At 35.0% G+C, this 21738-nt stretch overlaps 1 protein-coding gene across 4 annotated transcripts in view; it reads left to right on the plus strand.

The window, feature by feature from the left end:
* Positions 1–21738, plus strand: part of ASB3 (ankyrin repeat and SOCS box containing 3) — a 91983-nt gene that overhangs the window by 55988 nt on the left and 14257 nt on the right. For all 4 annotated transcript variants that reach the window (XM_082426280.1, XM_082426282.1, XM_082426283.1 and 1 more), the window contains exons 5-9: positions 21–156; positions 2903–3080; positions 4921–5118; positions 14691–14948; positions 19799–19932. In XM_082426280.1, the coding sequence (XP_082282406.1) occupies positions 21–156; positions 2903–3080; positions 4921–5118; positions 14691–14948; positions 19799–19932 (904 nt within the window). The remainder of the gene's footprint in view (positions 1–20; positions 157–2902; positions 3081–4920; positions 5119–14690; positions 14949–19798; positions 19933–21738) is intronic.

Consider the following 21738-nt stretch of genomic DNA (forward strand, 5'->3'; position numbering starts at 1 on the left):
AATATGAATCTGTGCCTTAGGAAAATGCTGAGATCATAAAATTGCTTCTTAAAAAAGGAGCAAACAAGGAATGCCAGGATGACTTTGGGATCACACCTTTATTTGTGGCTGCTCAATATGGCAAGCTAGAAAGCTTGAGCATACTTATATCATCGGGTAAGACTAATCCATTCGTCTTTACACTGTTAAGATCATGAGTTTTAACTTTGTATCTTCTTAGGAAGAGTAATTCTTGACCAGATATAAATTAGGTCCTGGAATTTATGGTCTTATGTTAGTGGTAAATAAGAGTACATACAAGTTCATTTATAAGCCTGGTTACTAAGTCTCTATTACTAACATAATACAATGCGCAACTACTAATTTATCTGAGTAGGACCATAATGATCTATCATTAAAGCAGGTTTATTGGCAAGTTGAATGATGGTGCTGTTCTTTATTATAGGGACCTGAGCAATTCCAGCTTTCTAGGGTACAAGACTAGTATAGGCTTAATTAATTTTTTAGATAGTTATTTTGTATATTAACCCTTTGAGTTGTATGTTTTGATCAATTGTGTGATATTTAAATGGGTTTATTTCAAAGCATGTTTACACTTTATTATGTTAATAAATAACAACAGAAGCCTGTTAAAGGTTTCTCAGTGACAACCATTACACATTCAGCATTGTCGGAGATGATGGTGTTGAGGTGGCATTCTTACTCTGTGTGACATTTCTGTGACCAGAAACTTTTGTTATGTAAGAGCTTTTCAGTTCTTCCAGACACTGTGTGTGCACTCACACTGCTAACCTGACGAAGCATGGATAGTCAAGAGCAGATGGGAAATACACAAGATTTGCCACCACGCAATTTTTTTTAATACTTAGACTTTTCACATATCTTCTGTAATACCTAAACTTTTAATAAATTACCAAAACAAAGTTTAAAGTTGAGAGAATCCCCCAAATCATTTGCTCAAGCATTTTTTTTTTTTTTTTGTATTAAGAATCCCAGGCTTGGGGACTCCCCTGGTGGTCCAGTGGTTAGGAATCCGCCTTCTAATGCAGGGGACGTGGGTTCGATCCCTGGTCAAGGAGCTAGGATCCCACATGCCACGGGGCATCTGGGCCCGTGTGCCACAACTGCTGAGCCCGTGCACTCTAGAGCCCGTGCACCACAACTAGAGAGGCTGCATGCTGCAACTACTGAGCCTGTGTGCTCTGGAGCCCACATGCCACAACTAGAGAAGAACCTGCATGCCGCAACTAAGACCTGACACAGCCTAATTAATTAATTAATTAATTAAAAAAAGAATCCCAGGCTCTGAGCATTTAAGTGCCTTGCCAAAGATCTAGGAAGTATTCCCTGGCAGAATCAGGACTTGGATCCAGGACTTGTGATTTCTCATCTTCCTTCTTCTATGTTGTACCTTCCCAAGGACTGTCGTGATGTGTTTTGTGACTTCCAGCCCGTAAGTTCCAGTTATTAGTGTGTAGCTAATATTTAGAATGAAATAGGTTAAACTGCAGCTTAATGACTCCTCATGCTGAGCCTGTCTCCTGGAACACTAAGCACCTGTTTTGTTTTTCTTTGTTCTTTTTTTTTTTTCTTCTCCTCTCTGAATAGTTATGAATAGCAAGTTGAAAAGGTATGTAGGTATGTTTATAAGGTAACTATACATGTTTCTAACTCTTTAAAATGACTTTCCTTTCAGTGAATTATCTCTCATTTTCCCAACTTTTCTACCTGTAATCTTACAGGGACTAGTTCCTTATTCTTTCTTATACATTGAAATTGTCAATCAAAACAAAACATTGCTTAAAAGAGAAAGTTAAGTAGGTTTCTTTTTTGACTTAGTCTTTTCTCAGTTATAGTGTTCATTTCTTTCTGAGGCTGACAGTAGGTGAAGCCACCTTGTACAAGTCAAGAATATTCTGTGTATCTAGACATGTTGAATATCCAGTTGGAATTTCTGACAGTTCCATAAACTCTAAGTTACCATTTGTGTTTTGCATTGTTTTTACCCATTTCAGAGCTTTGGTTTATTCAAGGTATATTTATGGAACATCCTTTTAAATAAAAAAGTAGTCTTTCCCCCCCTTGATGATGATGATTTTTCACTGAGCTGTATTCCAGAAATTTAAAAATTCTCGTGGTCATGTATTAACACCATACTTGGCATACTTAACACATTATTTGTCAATGAGAAAAGTTTGAGGAAGTCTGCTATCTTTGAAACCTTCACAAAAATTGAGGTCACTAAACTTTTTCACATCTTTATACATTTGTGTCTAAATAATTGATTAGATTTATGCTTAAAAAGATCAGCTTAGAAACCCATTTAAATAGACCTTTTTCCTTTTAATGTGGGCTCTGTTTATCATGCACTGGTCATGAAGAAAAGTGATATAATGAAGAGTATAGTCAACATTAGTTTAAAGGCATAGCCCCCATGTATATCATATCTACTGGCATTTTTTTTCATAAATCTTAGCGTGAATCAATTAGTGGCATCTGTAGGGTCTCATAATTTAGATTTTTTTCTTATCCTTTCAGTAATGATCAGAAAAGTTATCCATATTTGATGGTTTGCATTTTTCCCTTTTTAAATGATTGCTTACTGGACCCTCAGAGTGCTTGTTGGAATGAAATGAATCCTTCATTGAATAAGATTCTTATTTTAGCTTAAAAATGAATTCTAAAATATAAATCACTTGTTTTCTTGCTGACATAAAAGTAAAAACAATGTAAATGATTACCAATAAGTTATGAAAATTCATATGTTTTAACAACAGTATCCACTAAGGAAGAAAAGCTATTGTACTGTGAAACCCTTTTAAGGCAGCTGCTTTGAAATTTTTGTTAATTATTATTACTATTATTTGCATTAAGGAGGCTATATGTTAAATGTTTATTTTAGGTGCAAATGTCAATTGTCAAGCCTTGGACAAAGCTACTCCCTTGTTCATTGCTGCTCAAGAGGGCCACACAGAATGTGTGGAGCTTTTGCTTTCCAGTGGGGCAGATCCTGATCTTTACTGTAATGAGGACAATTGGCAGTTACCTATTCATGCAGCTGCACAAATGGGCCATACAAAGTAAGTGTTAAAAATGGAAAATAAAAATGGTCTCATAATTCAAAGGTAATAGAAATAGATCTGGGCCAGACCCTTTACCTCTAGGCATAACCCTTGGTATTCCCTTTTCTACTGATCTGCTGGGTGACTAGATCCACCCCCACATTTGTCCCCCTTGCATTCCCAGCAACTCGTAGTCTTGCCCTTTCCTAGTGTGAGGCAGAGTGGCCCCAGGGGCTTTCTCAGGGTGTTAAGTCTTCTCTCTGACTTCTTAAGCTGTGGCTGTACTCTCCCACTCCTTTCCAGTTTTGTCCCAGGCATCTTTAGGTATTGATCTGATGGCTTTATTCAGCTTATTTTTGTTACCTCCTTGACCCCAGGAAGGTTTTGAGTTTGTGATCTCTCTTGGGTGGACTGGGTAGTCCTTCACATCTTGAACCCTTTGACTGGACTTCTCTGTCTTATTTCAAATTCAACTCGGTACTTTCCCCTGCTTCTATTACTCTTCTTCCTTAGCCAGAAATTCCAATGAAATTTTTGGTATTGTCTGAAGAGAGAGAGACTTAACGAAAGTTGGAACTCCCTGAAATTGGGGGTTCCAGGAATCTCAGAAATTAGTAAACCTGGTTATACCTGTGAGAATATGGCAGCCTATCTTAACATAGATTGGTACCAAACAGTTTTTTTAAATATGTATTTAAAGTTTTTAGAGTCATACTACTACAATAATAATTTTTATAGCTCTTGTTAGTATTATTTAATTTAAAAAGTAATACTGAAATGGTCTTGTCTTTAGTATGTATACATAGTAGGAAAACAGATGCTGTAATTGGGATATTATGCCACTAGGTGGCATGGTATTTTACTGTTTCCTTAAAGATATTTGTAATCATGTTTGTGCCATGTTGAAGAGTATAATTTTTCCAACTCATTTAAAAAAATTTAGCACATTTATTACATATAAGAGACACTAAACAGATTCTTTATTTTAACAAAGTACTTAGGTTTAAAAATTTGATGTTTTTCTTAACTGTTGATTGTTTATTTCATCATAAATCTTAGGTACAGTTATACTCTGAGCTTTAAATTGATACCAAAACCCTCTTGAGAATTTGTCCTCATTTGTTCTCAATTTTGAGAATTCTGTTTGTCACTGATGATTTCCTTCATGGTAAAATATAAGTTCCCCTTAAATATTATCTTAGTCCTACCTTACCTAAGGAAAAGTAGCAAAGAGAAAGAATGTTATAAATTCTTAATTTATTCTTAATTTTTAAATAAATCTGCCTTAATATTTAAAGAGCTCATCTTCTTTTCTGAGAATACAATATTTTAGCAGAATTTCTGACTTCTTCCTGATGAAAATACTATTCATTTCATATCACCATCTTAAAAAATTCTTACTGATTAGAAAAATAAAACTTTGGTTGCTACTTTATGAAGGAAAATAACTTGTTTTCTTGATAACAAGTTTATATCTAGTATAATGAAGTTTTAAAAAATTTATTAGACCCTAAAATATCTAATATAAAATTTGAATTTTGGGGAGGAAGGTGGTTGTTGGTGGGAAGGTAAATAATTTGTGAAAAATAAAGGACTGTGTGTTATCTGTTTACTTTTATGGGAACGTTATTTAGCTCTGCTTCAGATACGTTTAAGGATCTTTCTATTAAGCAACAGTAATGAGCATAACATTTCGGAGTATGTAGCTTGTAATAATTTACTGTAGATAGAAAGTACACTGAAGACAGAAAGGCTTTTTAAAATCTATCAATGAGTGACTCAAAATATGTGCTGTAGAAATGTCTACACTTATGTACATATAAAAGCATTATATACCCCTGAATTTGTGTATTTGCAGAATCTTGGACTTGTTAATACCACTTACTAACCGAATCTGTGACACTGGGCCAAACAAAGTGAGTCCTGTGTACTCAGCAGTGTTTGGAGGGCGTGAAGAGTGCCTAGAAATGTTGCTCCAGTCTGGCTACTGCCCAGATGCCCAGATGTGCCTCGTCTTCGGATTCAGTTCTCCCGTGTGTATGGCTTTCCAAAAGGAGTATGTATATTTTCTGTATATTTATTCCTTTTTGCTATATGGAGATGTATTTCCAAATGACTTTCTTTTGTGAAACAATATGTCTTAGAGCTAAATTTGTAACTTAAAAACAAAAAACAGACAAAGACAAAAGCCTTCTGTGATGCACCTTGTTCAGTCAAACTATAAAAATGAGGTGATAATGTCAGATTTTTTTCCTTCTCTCTTTGGCTCTGGATTATATTTTTGGTGTAGCAGTTTTAGAGCATACTTTCAATATATTAAAGTAAATGCAGAAATTCTCTGATATCCTTGGTCTTCAAAACAATTTAAGAATTAAAACAAACTTTAAGTTACACAGTGAATAAGGGCTGAAGATTTAATGTATAATGTGGTGACTGTAGTTGATAACACTGTATTATATAATTGAAATTTGCTAAGAGTACAACTTAAATGCTCTTAAAAAAAAAGAGGTAAATATTTGAGGTGATGAATGTTTTCACAATGTGTACGTATGTCAAATCACCACATTATATACTTTAACTATCTTACAATCTTATTTGTCATTTATACCTCAGTAAAGCTGGGGGGCAAAAAGATAAAAAAGAGTTAAAAATATCTTTGTCAAGTATGATATTGACTGTGTGTCAGGCTATTTATCATTTGAAATTTATATTTACAAGACTTGTTATGAACGTAAAATAAAACTTTAGTTTTCTAGATATTCTTGCATTTTTAATGTATTTGGTATGTAACGTTTATTTCTGTAGGTCACACTAAGTTTAAAATTTTTTAAAATATTTCTTTTGCTGATCTGCCATGATGCTGTGAGTAGAATAAATGAAGAATTACTGATAGATTATTGATTAGATTCTGGCCAAGACTTGTCTCTAAGACTCCTAAGGTTTTACAATAGATGGCAAGAATAAGGCTATGTGTAAGAAAAGCCATATTGAGTAAAATCTATGGTCCATGAAATAATGGATTAAGTTGTGCAGGTAGTTGCTGTTGTTTTTAATGACGCAAAAGAGGTTGCAGGCTTACCTCAAATTTCATTGGCTTTCCTGAATTCACCATTATGGATTGCTAGCTATGACTTAATTTAAACATTTATCAAAAACTTATTTGCTAAGCTTTTCAGTCTCTACTATCTTGTAACATTTGCTATGTAAAATAGTAGTTCATTTCATTTGTTCTGAATTTAAGCTTCTACGTATATGCTGTACTCTGAGTATTTGGGGTTTTGGTTAATCTGAGTATCTGGGATCCACTCTATGCATAACTTTCATGATTTCATGGTATACCTCCTTAGGTTTTGTCTTTATAAACAGAGGAGCCCTAATTATTTTAGTTTACCTCACTAGGGCTGTACTGATGACTTTAGTTGATTCATTTGCCTTTCTCTGTACATATCTATCTCCACTGTATTTTATTATTAGATCAGAATTGAATATTTTTTTTAATAAATTTATTTATTTTATTTATTTTTGGCTGCCTTGGGTCTTCGTTGCAGTGTGCGGGCTTTCTCTAGCTGTGGCGAGCGGGGGCTACTCTTTGTTGAGGTGTGCGGGCTTCTCATTGCAGTGGCTTCTCTTGTTGCGGAGCACAGGCTTTAGGCGCGCGGGCTTCAGTGGTTGTGGCACGTGGGCTCAGTAGTTGTGGCTCACAGGCTCTAGAGCGCAGGCTCAGTAGTTGTGGCACACGGGCTTAGTTGCTCCACAGCATGTGGGATCTTCCCGGACCAGGGATCGAACCTCTGTCCCCTGCATTGGCAGGCTGATTCTTAACCACTGCACCACCAGGGAAGTCCCTGAACATTTTTTTATTTGATCAGAATGTAAGGGTTTTGTATAGTTTTGTATAGTGGTATGTCTATGTGTCCAATATAACAATAATCTGTTTTAGTCTTCATCTTACTTTTGGAGGAATATTTTTGGTCCTGGTCACAGCAGCTAAGCTTATGCCTCATCATCTTATAAGTGTAGTTTAAATTAAACGTATTAAACCATAGCAGTACCCCTGTTAACCCCGAAACACCTTAAAATTAATGTTTTTCTGGCCTGAGAAATCAGGTAAATAGAACCCTGTGGAACAGAGGGTATGAGGGGAATCCTGGAGAAGAGAGAGCTGGAGAAAGGGGTTCTCTTAATTCTGCGTACAAACCTGCATATGTCCAGAGCCCATCCAAGCTTTGAATGCACAGAACAGACGTTGAAAACAAGATTTGAACTATTGCCCAAGTCTCAGGCCCCTGAATGGTACATTTCATGGGGCCAGACCCAAAGCAGCATAGCAAAGGTTTGAGAAATGAACCAGCAGTCTGTAGAGGTGAAAAAGAAATTGTAGTCTAAACCTAACTAGGTTATATGCCTGCTAAAATAAACAGACACAATCAGTATTATATTCAAAAGATTATAACAGGACCCAGGCCTAGAGTTTACACACAGCATTACTATTCGTAATGTCCAGGATACAGTCTAAAATGACTTGACATATGAAGAACCAGAAAATATGACCAATTTTAGAGAGAAAAGACAATTAACAGGTGTCAACCCTGAGATGATCTAGATGTTGGAAATATTAAATAATTGAAAACAGCTATTATAATGGTGCTTAATGAAGTAAACACACTTGAAATAAATGGAAAGGTAGATATTTTCAGCTGAGAAATAAAAACTAGAGCCAAATGGACTCTTTAAAACTGAGAAATATAAAATCTGAAATGAAAAATTAACTATATGAGCTCCATAGCAGAATGGAATTGAGAGAGGAAAGAATCAACTTCAAGATAGACCAATATAAATTATCCAAACAGAAGAACAGAGAAGACGGCGACTTGGGGGACAAAAAGGAACAGAGCCTCAGGGACCTGAGATACAGTATGGCTGGGGTTGACATTCATGTCATTAGGGTCCAGAAGGGAGGAGAAAGAGGTTGTGAACTGATAATGGACGAAAACTTCCCAACATTGGATAAAGACGTAAGTTTTATAGATTTAAGAAGCTCAGTAAACCAAAATAGGATAAACCCAAAGAAAAGCGTGCTCACCAATAATCAAACTGCTGAAAACTAAAAGTAAAGAAGCAACAGTGTGGCGTATGGTGGTCTTTGGTCACAGACATGAGCTAACAAACTTTGTTTTTTGCTACTCTTGGCAATTTTGCTCTGTAAAATGGCCCTTTAGAGCAAAACTAAAATCTGTTTTGGTGGCTTTAAAAGGGCTTGTCAGATATGTTCTTTCATGTGGGAACTTGTAATTGGACCATATGTATTTTTAATTAGTAAGGTAGGTTTTCAGTAAGAAAAGTCACTGGAAAACACTATTTGTTAGTCTAAAGGAAAAAAGCCAAAACGTCAGAATATCTGTTTTATGAGGGTACATTCTCCTAGTCTTTCCAGTTGACTTTTTGTTTGCCTGGGCCCATGGCAGTAGACTTAATTTTGATATATCTTTGCCATTATTACCTACTCTGCGGGGAATTTAATTGACAGGGAAACATTTCCCAAAGGACTAAATCTAAGCAATGATAGCATCATAATCACATATGCTCACATTTAACATGTATAAAAATATAGTACATTGCACAATTATTGGCACACAGAAAAATATCAAGGTTAATTCTCTTCTTCATTTCTGGAGAAGAAATTCATTTTTGCCATCCTCCATTTATCTAGAAAATAGCATCAATTAAATTTTTAGTCTCTATATTATGTTTATGTAAGCTAACGTCTGGCTATTAGTTTGCATGTCATCACTGTACATGTAATGTGAAAATCATTTGATTATTTTGGGCCTCGGTGTAAAGCTGATCAAGCAAGAAAACTGTCATTCTCCCAGTAGGTTTTGTTTTAGTGTGTCAGAGGGTAATACAGCCAGTGCCTGGGGAAAAAAATCGAGGTTGAAAAATTCATTAATTTTTAATTTCTTTCATTAAGTATGCATCTGAAAATTTGGATTCTCTGTGGTTGCATACTTAAAATTAATTAAATTAATTACAATTACCATTTAAAAAGCAAGGACAGTGGACTAAAATTTTCATTAAAAAGTAACTTTTTTGTGCTGTTTTTCCTTAACAATGTTTGAATTTCCTATATTACATTTACCAATTATGAATAAGAATTTGTGTTTTAGTCACAGTAATGATACCAGGGAACTTGGAAGACTCCATTTTCCAAAATTAATTATTAGATATTCAAATTTTCAGAGATTTGGTAATAGACAATGAGATAAGTTTAGTGGTATAAGTTTTGAAATTTCATTTTTATAGCAATGGTGTGTTGTTACAATAATGTTAGTTTGGTGTAAGATTGTTGTAGAAAGATTTAATCAGCACTAAACTGACTCCAGGTATTAATGAGTCAAAAACTTTTGTTTTCTTATTTGTATGTTTTCTGGTATTTCTCAGAGATCTAGAATTTTAATATTTGTGACCCTCCTTGCACTGTTGGCCTGTTATGTTCTAGTAAACATATCTACTTTTACAAATAGTATAATTAATATCAAAAGGTGATGAAAATAATAAATATAAATAATGGCTCTGGGTTTTAAGTTTTCCCTTCTTTATTATTTTATTCAGCTGATTTAACTTTTTAGCTCAGGATTAGCATTCTGAAACATTTTTACTGGGTATCCCTTGGAGAGGATAAGCTTCCATTTGAAGCAGTGGCCCTTAGCTCTTCTCACACTCCAAAGCATGATAGAAAGGTGTCTTGTCTCCTCCACCATCGTACAAAAGCATTCTTTGTCCTTTGGGGCTAACAAGTTAACAGCTTTAGTGACATGAAGCCAGTCTTTCAAGGGCATAGCTGAGTAATTCAACTCAAATGAGAAAATAGAAGAAAAAGACTCCTTTAACTGGAATGGGTGGAAGAGGAGGGAAGTTGAGAAATTTCAGGACAATTTGAACAAATATTAATGCCTTTTCTATATGAATGTAGAAAGCGATCCTGGCTTAACTGACCTGATTTTGTGTCTTTCTAATTGATACTAATGATTGTTATCCCATTAGTTTTGTAAAAATAATTGTGTCCATTCTTGTCATCATATCACACATGGATACATCTGATACAACCTAATGTTTTTATTTTATTTTCAGCTGACGGCTGAAAGCCATTCACTAAAACTTACTATATGGCCTTTTTTTTTTTTTTTTTTTTTAAACAGTGGACCAAACACCAGAAGTCCTTTTTTTTTTTTTTTAATTAATTAATTAATTAGTTTATTTATGTTTGGCTGTGCTGGGTCTTTGTTTCTGTGCGAGGGCTTTCTCTAGTTGCGGCGAGTGGAGGCCAATCTTCATCGCGGTGCGCGGGCCTCTCACTGTTGCGGCCTCTCTTGTTGTGGAACACATGCTCCAGACGCGCAGGCTTAGTAGTTGTGGCTCACGGGCCCAGTTGCTCCGCGGCATGTGGGATCTTCCCAGACCAGGGCTCGAACCCGTGTCCCCTGCATTAGCAGGCAGATTCTCAACCACTGTGCCACCAAGGAAGCCCCCACTATATGGCCTTTTGATGATTCAGCTAATAAGTTGGTTGGATATTTTGTTGGGTAATTGAAACTAAAATTCTCAAGATATTTGCCCATTTCTATTTGTTTAAAGGAAACCTTGTTAACATGTTGAATTTCCTTTTACCGTGCTTCTTTTTTATCTGGGCCTGTTTCTGTGCACATTTTTGAACTTCAAAGAGCAGTATGATGGAAAGTGTACATGCCTCCAGATAAGGTCTAGACATCGCATTTTTAGTTTTTAAACTTCTCCTCTTTCTCTGTGTCTTATGATTTTCACTGTTATATAATGTGGAATCTCTTAATGTGTCGCAATTTGTTCTTGATATTTATGTTAAATAGGAGGGACTACTCTAGGACTTGATGAGTTTTTCCGATTCTCCATCAGGGCTTGAAAGAGAATTTGTATTAAGTGTTAAGAGAAACACATGCATATGTCCATGTAGTTTACATTTTAACCAAAGATTTATCTAAGCCTTAGGGTCTTCTCTTCTTGCTCAATGACATATAATAATCAAGCTCATCATAGAGCACTGAAGTTGCTTGAGTTTCTGGAGCTTGTACATGTATCTGAGACCTTCTTAATATCCTTTGCAGAAGCTCAGGGCATGCTGAGAAATTTTTATGATCCTCCAGTTTATTTTGTGTTTATTATTCACCATATAAATGGTAGTTTTGTTGGAAAAGGGTTTATAGTGTAGCAGTAGGCAGTTTCATAAGCCTTTTAGGAGTATGCTCTTGTCCTTTCTAACACAAGGCAATGTGATAATTGGAAGAAATTTAGAGTGGGGTTTTCCAAAGTGTGTTTTGTAGAATAATCATTCTATACATTGTTAATAGATAATACACAGGATTAAAAGGGTTCCTTAGTTAATTTAGTTTGGGAAACACAGGGTTAAGCAATGATAATTAGATTTCTTTCCTGGAGGGCTTCTAAGAATTTTTCTTATGGTGTTGTGTTTTATGAATTCCTAAGGGGGAATGGAAAATTTGGGAACATAAGATGAACTTTACAATAAATACACTATTGTTCCTGTGTTTACAGACTTTTGGGGCATTTTATACTCTCTTTATTAGGCTGTTTTCAGATTAACTATTGGATCCATTGCTTTAATTCTAAGGGTACTTCTGAAAGGTATCTGGAGGTTGAAGAAAAACACTTGACCATATAAGTTGAAAATTTAAGTTCATCCTGTATTTGTCCTTTTATGGACTAGTGTATATTATAAAGTGTTTCTCAAATATTTTCATTATGGAGCCTTTTTCACATAGATCATTTTTCAGGGACTAGTGTTCCATGGAACATACTTTGGGAAACATAGGTCTGGCCTTAAAATAATTATCAATTTGTTTCATGAAGTGTTTGGTTTTTATAATGTAGGAGAGATATTTCACATATTTGCTGTATCATATTCACTGTTAGATTTTGGTTTGATATTATTATCCCAATTCTACCAATTACTAGCTTGACTAAGCTTCAGTTTTTGCATCTAGAGTGGAGACGATAATAAAACTTACTTTTTAGGGTGATTGTGAAGATTAAGGCAAATCTTCCGTGTAACACATTTAGCATACCATTTATTCTGGTACAGAATAAATACTCAGTAAAGTTTGTTATTATAGGGAATTATGTGCACATGTTCCTCTCACGTTTAGAGATGGATGGTTGGTTTATCTGTGGCCTTGTCCTTAAAATTTTCTTAGCATGAGTCACATGTCTCGGTGCTATATTCGAAACTTGAATAAGAAAGCCTCTTGGTTTTGTAGTTCTATTCTGAACAGAAAATAGGTTCTCTAGCTATCTGTAGCACTTAATCTAACAGCGTGCATTTAGGGCTCCCGTTTACCTTTGTATTCTATAGCAGAAAAACGTCCTCTTTAAGACCTAAAGTATCTATGGTTAGGCCATTGATGGTTTCAAATTGCTTGAGGGAAGAGTTCAGCCAGTCCCTGAATTGTACATGTAAACACACATGCCTTGAAAATTAACAGTCTTCTTGAGAATTATATATCACATTTGTAATGAGGCAATGTCTTGAGCTTTTCCCACTGTTTACCTACATGTTTACTGGAATGTGTTCAACAGTCCATGTCATGTGTTGATTGTTCTGTAGTGGAATCAGCAAGTAATAACTGTAGTAATAACGAGAAGCTAGTTAAATGAGGTCGAAGTAGTTGAAATAAATTGGTTATAACTGTTTAGAACCATCGGTCAGAAGTATCAATATATCCTTTAGCATTTCCTGTAGTGCAGGACTGTTGGCAACAAATTCTTTCAGCTTTCCTGTATCTGAAAGCAGCCAGAAGAAAAAATACATGCATACAGGGCTCTTTTCAAGAACACTGATATGAATGATGGGAGTTTCCTGGAACAAATAGCAATATATGGTAGACAGACAACGAAGTTATTAATTTTTATAAAGAAATTTTAGAATTATAGATTTTTCTTTTCTAATTGCTATGCATATTATTAATAATAAAGAGAATTACCGTTTAATCTTTTAACTGAAGAAAAGAGCACAAATTGGAGAACAAATGAAATAGATTTACAAAAATTTACATGGGGTAGGTGACATTTTACTTATGTATATAGTGTTTTAACTGCTTTAAAACCTTGATTTCAAGTTCTATACATAAGTCCTCAGAAGTAGGAGGTCTCACATGACAATGGTTTAAATGTTTTATGTTTGTTTTCTCTTTTATTTTTATGACTTCATTATTTAGATTCTATAATACTATGATTAATAAAATATTTCTTTTTTATTTCTAGTTATTTAAAATAGCATTATTTCCAGTTTCAGAGGGAAACTAATTTTATTCTTGCGTATTTTCTTTCACAGTTGTCTATGTAATGAACATACATGTTTATTGAGCTTTGTTACAGTTAAAATTATATCATAAACAGTTTTTAAAATGTGGTCACACAACCATCAGAATTGTAGTTTTTGATGACTGTGTCATATTTTGCACTTACTGCTCCTCTGTTAAACATTTAGGTAATTTATGTTTTTTAAAAATTATAGACAATACTATGGTCAATATATTTGTGCAAATAGGATATAATTTCTTGTTTATTTTGTCTCTTGTGTAAATTCCCAGGATTTATGTTCATTATATTTTAATTTGTGTGGTATTTTACTTTACATATCATTTTATTTTACAAATACTTACATAATGCTAGTTCTGTGTGCCGGAAAGTTTAAGTAACTTGCTCAGAGTCACACAGCTAGTAAGTGGCTGAGTACTCTGGCTCCAGTCTGTGCTCTTATAACTTTGCTATGAAACCTCTTTTGATGCATTTTGCCAATTAGCTCTCTCATAAAAGGGTTACACTTATTTTCAATCATTTTAACCACAACTTAGCAGTATTAGATGATAATTTTTTCTTTTTTAAAGTAACCAATTCAATAGGTGTAAAATGATAACAATTTATTCTGTAAAACACTTGATAAAGAAGACTAATTAAAAAATCTAAAGCTGTAAGTTAAATTTTTTTCATTAAAAAAAGCTCTTCTGTATGATTGCTTTTTACCATTAGAAATTTAAAAGTAAGAGGGAAATTGACTAATGCTATTGTTGAAGGAAGTGGTATCTTGGAGATTCCTAGACTGAATCATCTGTCTTTAGGGACCCGTCACATTGTTTTATTAACTTTGTTTAGCAAGTGTTTTGTATTATGGATACTTAGTTGTGCAAAAAAATCACAATTTGAAAAGAGTTTTCTACTTGTCAATGATAATTTTAAAACTTACTTATTTAAGATAAATGTTTTAAATTCTAAGGACACAACTTGTTCCTAGTTGAAAATTAAAAACCATGCAGAATGGTGTAAATTAAAAAGTAAAACCCTCCCTTTCCTCTGGTCCCCTAGTCTCAATCCACTAGACATGTAAAAATCATCCACTATCCCATTTGCTATTCTTATTTTCCAGTTGTAACTACTATTAACTTTGTAAGAATTATTTTTTTTAATGTGAAAATCTAACTTCTCTTCTCTTCCCTTCCCTTCTTTTTCCTTCCTCCCTCCCTCCCTCCCTCCCTCCCTCCCTCCCTTCCTTCCTTCCTTTTTTTATTTTTTGTGGTGGAGCTGTGACTTCTTTGGAATTGTGAATATTCTTTTGAAATATGGAGCCCAGCTAAATGAACTTCATTTGGCATACTGCCTGAAGTATGAGAGGTTTTCAGTATTTCGCTACTTTTTGAAGAAATGTTGCCCATCGACATCATGGAGCCACATATCTGAATTTATAAATCACGCAGTTAAAGCACAGACAAAATATAAAGAATGGTTGCCATCTCTCTTGCTTGCTGGATTTGACCCACTGAATCTCCTCTGCAGTTCTTGGTAAGAAATCCTACCATGTGGACTTTACTCTTTTTGAGTGAGTGTACTACCTTTCATTTCCCCCAATTTCTTGAGATCCCTGTGTTGGGAGGAGGTTGTTATTGTGTGTGTTTTGACTGTGATGGCTGGGTTGGGGAGAAGGAATTGGGGGTGCTGCTAATAGTGAGATTGAGTGTAAGGATAGAGTCCTGGGAAAAGGTCAGAGGTGGCTGGAAGGGAATAGAAAGGAATGGGTGCCAGTGAACCCTCCTGAGAGAGTTATTTCTTCTACTTAGGCCATCCCTCATGCTGCTCTTAAAATGTCTGTGACAGAATGGTTGTAGCTGCTTTGGAGATTTCTAGCATCCCTTAGTCAACTAGATTGAATACTCCTATCCTATAGCAACTTGTCTACTTGAACTTAGTCTCCCTCAATAAATACTGATTTCTGGAGTAGCTGAGGAAATAACTCTTTACCTCAAGTGGTTTCTCAGAAGGGCAACCCCTATGAGTGATTATATGAAAGTTGAGTCAGAATTTTTCTAGGGCAAAAGGATAAAAACTGTTTTACCAACCTTTTCAAGAGTTATGTGTCTAGATGGACCGAGAAGGTAATTGTAGTGGTGAGAGAACTCTTTTGACCTGATAATTCGAGTCAAATGAGGAAATAGAATAAAAGTCTCTAGGAATGTAAAGAACATAAAAATTAAATGTATTTTATAAAATTTCAATGAAACGTCTAGAAGATTTCATTTTTGTGCTTCAAAAATTACCATTTACCAAAATTATGTTTAGACAAATACTGAGATTTTGGATTTCAGCAGAAAAGTGCTCTGATACTTTGTTATTTAAATTTTGCTTTTCAAAAGAGGTCCTCTTTGGTATTCATGCAGGCAGCACTAGTGGTTCCTACTTGTAAATTTTGTTTGCATTTCTGGGACTCCATCTTCTGCCTGGTGGCTTCTCCATCTGTAAGTGAAGAACATATCTTTGTTTGGCAGGATCCCAGTATCTCACCTTTTTATTATGTCTGCCATAATATAGAATTCAAGAATTTTCACTAAGCAGAGGTTTTATGCTTAGGACTATCATCCCTTTCTGATACTGAATGTTTCAGATATGTGGCTTGTGAGGAAAAACTGCTTTCTGGTAGGTGGTTTGAGGAATATATAAGTAAAGCAAAGTTTAGATACATGTTCTGATCTCCACTTTACTTTCTGTTTATAGTTTACAGTGGTTTGAGTACCCGATTGTATTTACTTTTGTCTCCAGCAGCTGATTAATACATAGTTATCTGTCAAATCACTCACTGTTGCAATTCCCTCTATACCATTTCAATAAATTTTTACAAAAATCCATTGTATTTTTTAGATAACTGAATGAGATATAAAAATTATTGATAATTCATTGAGAAATCTAATTTTTAAAAAAGTTATTTGTGTATGTTTACTTGTCCTAACAAATCCCCTTTTACATGTGCACACACACACATACACACACTCAGTACTGAGATAGAAACGCTCACTAATGAATACTATATCTAGCTATTAACAAAGCTATTTAAGTACCCTTAACTTTTTACTTAGTGAATTTTATTGTTGTGTCTGGGCTCCTGACAGCTAACAGCAGTTACCCCTCACCGTTCCAGGATTCACTCCCCAAAATGCTACTGTAAATCCAACCAACATGTGAGATAGCTGTGGGCAGTTCTGACAGTGTGTTCCCTTTCCTCTGTCACTTCACTTAGTGCTTATTCCCAAGGCACCCACTTTCTTCTCAGCCATGCTTCTTGTGTTTTTCTACTGAAGATACTAACTCGACTCCATATTACTTGCCCATTACTTTCAGCCTTCATGCTCCATTCTGGTTTCTAGTTTATTTATTTCTTTAACCAACACTTAAAATATTGCCTGATACACAGTAGGTACTATTTTAAGTTCTTTACTATTAACTCATTTAATATAAAACATAGTAGATACCATTATCCATATTTTATAGAGGAGGGAATTGAGGCACAAAGTATTTAACATACTTGCTCAAGCTCACACAGCTAGTTAGTGCGAGAGCTTAGGTTTGGACTCAGGCTGTCCAGTAGTGTGGCTCATGTCTGTCTTTGTAACCCCTGTGCTATGCTGCCTTAGCCCTGTGTATCCCCAGGGATATGGTAGTTTTTATCACTTAATTTTAGGTACTTAATCCATTGCCTAACCTAGGGGGATCTGGGCCAACTTTTTTTGCTCTTTCCTACTCCTAAATTAGGAAGAACCTATTCAGGGAAAAAATTAAATGTATCTTCTTTTCCTTTCCTCCTCAGACAAACTACATAGGCTGCTGGAAGGAAAGGGAATTTGCTTTATCCTCCCAAAAGGCTTTGTAAAATATACTCTCCCATCCCTAGTTCTGATACAGGGTTCCCTTCCCCCCATGTGACTCGCCCATTTGAGAATTTTTGTGGTAATAAGCCACTGGGTTTGTGTTATATTTATTGGATGTATTACGATAGAAAAGAGTTAATAAACAGTAAACTACAAATTATTTTGTAGTAAATTATAAAACTTCAGCTATTTGAATTGAGAACGCCAATTGCATACATTTTACTCTGAAGGAGTAACTTCAGTCACTTTATATTCATTAGAAAAAATACGATGGAAAATTTCACTTTAGCAATAAAAATGCTTAACATGGTCAAATTTTTGCTTACTGATCTTTTATTGAATGAATAAAGCAAGTGTTTACGCTGAAGGTGATGAATGTTTTGCTTTCTTTGTTCAAATTTACATTCAAAGAGCTGTTATAAAAAAATTATCCCATAAAAATGTCAATATGTTGTTAAAGTGGATTTTGCTTGTATCTTATTTATATCACATGTAAGTCTCTTGCTTAATCTTTGTCATGTAAATTATAAACGTCTTTCCTAGGTATTGGTTGTCTTAAACAGTCTTTAAAGATGTATCTGGCTGAATAATTGCCTGTCACAATATAATGTGCAGAGCTGAAATATTTTTTCAGCTTTAAATGCAAGACTAGGTTTCCCTCACACCCCCAATGCAATAGACGAATAATAGAAAGTAAATGTCATCTGTGCATTTAGTTGATTAACTGTCACTGGTTTATGATTGTACAACTGCTTTGTACAATGTAACGGTCAATGTAGTACAGTAACAATACATTTTCAGTGCCATTATCAGCATTGGTAAAATAAACTCAACATTATATTAACTAAAACTGTGTAAACAGATTTATTTCTTGTGTGTGTGTTTAGATAACTGCACAAAAATGACTTTGTGTTTGGTCACAGTGAGACAGCACATTAAGGTAGAAAAATGAAACCATTAAAAAAGAAACTAGCAACCAGAACCAAGTAACCTTTGGTGTGGGGTTCCTAGAAAGTGAAGGAGGTTGTTTGCATTTGAATATATTTTATCATTTCATTTATTCTCAGTATTTTCTGATAAATCGTGACTTCACTGAGAGCTTCTTGAGAAGTAAAATGTTTCCCAAAGCATTTGTGCTACAGTTTAAGTTCTTCCTTATATAAGTTTGCATATTAGAGAATTAAGATTTTAGGAAATAATTTTCATACTCTCTAATCAGTCATTTCAAGGATACTTTGACCCTGAATTACGAGAAATAAGTTGTCTTTGAGATGACAGGTTTAGAGTATTATTCAGTTTCTTTACTTCTATTTTTCCCTTCTTTTGTCCTTGCTCAGTAATGTCTCCAAAAAACCGACCTTGAAAAGAATTTCTGTTTTTGAAGTAGTCACCAGAGACCCTAATGATTTTATTTTTATTCAAACAATGTGATGGTAGGGGAGTATCTAGTTGAGTACAAAATAAGTATCTTGTTAGAATTTAGAGTTCTCTTTAAGCTTTGACTAAATTTCATGTGTACAGTGTTATAAGGCCCACTGAAAATGTAATACTGAAAATTTCAAACCAGTTCTAGTAATATCAAATATTTATATAACATTTTATAGTTTTAATAGTCTGTTTACTATATTGTCTCCATTATCTTCATGAGTAGTCCCCTAAAATAGGTAGGTTAAGTGTTAATTCTCATTTTAGAGACCAGGATCTAGGGCTTAAAGAATTTAGGCAACATGTTTGTAAGTAGTAGAGGCGATGTTAGAAATCAGAGCTTTTCTTGGGTCAGTGCTCTTTCTATTAGGATTCAAGTGCTTATAAAATTTGGGAAGTCTCTTTTGGGTGGGTTGGTAGGAAATATGACATTATTTTAAAAAAACAGAAGGAGAACTGCTTGCCTTCAACAACTTCTTTCAGTTCTTAAAGACAGAACTTATTCTGGTATGTCCTTTAGAGCCGTATCTACAATAGAATGGGAAAGGTTCTTATAGGACAACAGTTGTAGTACATCTCAGAGAGCTGGTCAGAAACAAGCCATTTCTCTTATACACTCAGTTTAGGGACAGCTTTGGGTGTTTGGGCTTCATCCTTTCAGGACTGTTAAATTATGTGTCTGTAAGGATGACCAATCTAGATTTGGCAAGATGGTCCATTTGGGAGGAAATGATGGCAAATCCACTAATGACAGTGACACTGAATCTGTCTTTTCTTACCACTGCTGCTGGGGAATGGGAAGGAAAATTCCTACCCTCTGTAAGAGTAGAAACTCCTTTTGTCATCCATTGGACAACAACATGCACAGTCACTTGAGTTTCCTGTGGCAACTATAGCTGATCTTTCATATCCACTGAACTTGCCTCTAGTTTCATGAATATTTTCTATGCTGCAGTTCTCTGTCTGCCTTCCACATCAAGATGTTGTAAGAATAGGTATGTGGTGTTTGTTTTCAGGGTGAACCTTGGTGTATTTTGTGTCTAATTTTGTGTTAATATCTTGCCAATATAGGATTGACTCAATCAGCGATGACATCCTTATCTTCACTTTGGAGTTTACTAATTGGAGGAGGCTTCCTCCAGCTGTTGAAAAGATGCTCTCTGCTCGTGCCTCAAACTCCTCTTGGGCTCTACAGCAACATATTGGTAAGAAAGCACAATTTTCAAATACACTTCACTACCTTTTCTTTTCTTCCTTCCTTAGCTATGTTGTAATTTTAAGTGATAAGAGTCATTGGAGAACTTATATTAAATTGGGCATCATTTGCATTTTCTTTCTTTAAAAATTTATTTATTTATTTTTGGCTGCGTTGGGTCTTCTTTGCTACGCACGGGCTTTCTCTAGTTGCGGTGAGCAGGGGCTACTCTTCACTGTAGTGTGTGGGCTTCTCATCGTGGTGGCTTCTCTTGTTGCAGAGCATGGGCTCTAGGCACTCGGGCTTCAGTAGTTGTGGCACACAGGCTCAATAGTTGTGGCACACGGGCTTAGTTGCTCTGCAGCATGTGGGACCTTCCCAGACCAGGGCTCGAACCCGTGTCCCCTGCATTGGCAGGCGGATTCTTAACCACTGCGCCACCAGGGAAGTCCCCTGCATTTTCTTTATGTGGGGAAAGGATGGGACTGTGAGGGAGGTCATAGTAATTTCCTTCAACGAAAATCATATCTGGTTTTATAAGTTTAGCCTAAGGAGCATATAAAGAATAGCAGGTGTTTACTGATATTTTAATGATATCCTTTTATTTTTAGTAAGGGTTACGCAAACAAAATTGAGTCCTAAAAGTCTTGTTAGTGAATATTTAATTTGTGGTTAGAAAAATGCTAAATGAATTTTCCTCTTTGGAGTGTGTGTTGATTTGTGTTCTCTATAGTATTTATCATCTCTAAAAGGAAGTATCACTATTCTTTATCATTACCTTTTCTTACTGAATGTATGCCAGTGGGTTGGTAAAATATAACTATGGAGGTGAGCTGGGTGGAAATTCTGTGAATTGATTGATACTTTAAATTACTATTTTAAAACAAATTATCAGCTTACCCACACTTTAAAAAAAGTTTTTAAGCTAGTTAAAAAAATAAATAAAGAGGGTACAGTAGAAGATTTTACACAAGGAAACCAGATTAAACTAAACTTAATATATGCACATTGTTTCTATTTACTTATTCAGATTTATTTTAATCTATTTTGTTAACCAGATTATGTCTTAAGTTAGGAAAATTATTTCTGCACTGCTATTTTTACGAGATGTGACTCTTCATAAAACATGTTGAATAGGTTTTTAACAAGTGAACTTACACATATGTAGAAATGTCTTCTAATTTCTTGGAAGATTACATTTAAGTAAATATTCTCAATCAAAAAAAGACATTCAGGAAAATATGCTCTTGAACTGAGGTGTATTCAAACTGTCAGTGAGGTTTCTTGTTGAAGAAGAAGTATAATCTGTTTGGAGTCGCTGAGCCTTCCAGAGCAGAATTTCTTTAATGATAATGTTAGAAAACTCACATGCATGTGAGAATTGCATCTGCTTTTGCTTATTATGTATGTGCAGTGGCAGAGAGGAAGTATCTATTTCTTAATTGATAGAATATGGGACAATGGATTTGTGAACAAAAAGTCAAAAAGAAGGCGCATATGCCAAATGGGAAGATTATTGCAACCTATCAATTAGTAAAGGTATGTGAGAGTTTACTTTGAAGACTCTAACATATGGCAAGTTTGTCCAGATGAAGGTAAGAACTGTGCATGAGTGCATTATCCTGCAGTAGACTAAATCCATCAAGGGCTTCTTGTTTAATTAGGCACTAGGTAGAGCTTGTGTAGGGTAATAATCATCATCTCTTAAGAGGCTTTTATTTTGGCTGACAAAAGCCTTTTTCAAAGGTATTAATGTAGCTAATGCTTTTCTGGTCTGTTTCTCTTGCCAAGGCCTCTTTTCTTGGTTCCAGTCCCA

Source organism: Balaenoptera physalus (genome assembly GCF_965194825.1).
Source record: "Balaenoptera physalus genome assembly, chromosome: 15".
NCBI lineage: Eukaryota > Metazoa > Chordata > Mammalia > Artiodactyla > Balaenopteridae > Balaenoptera > Balaenoptera physalus.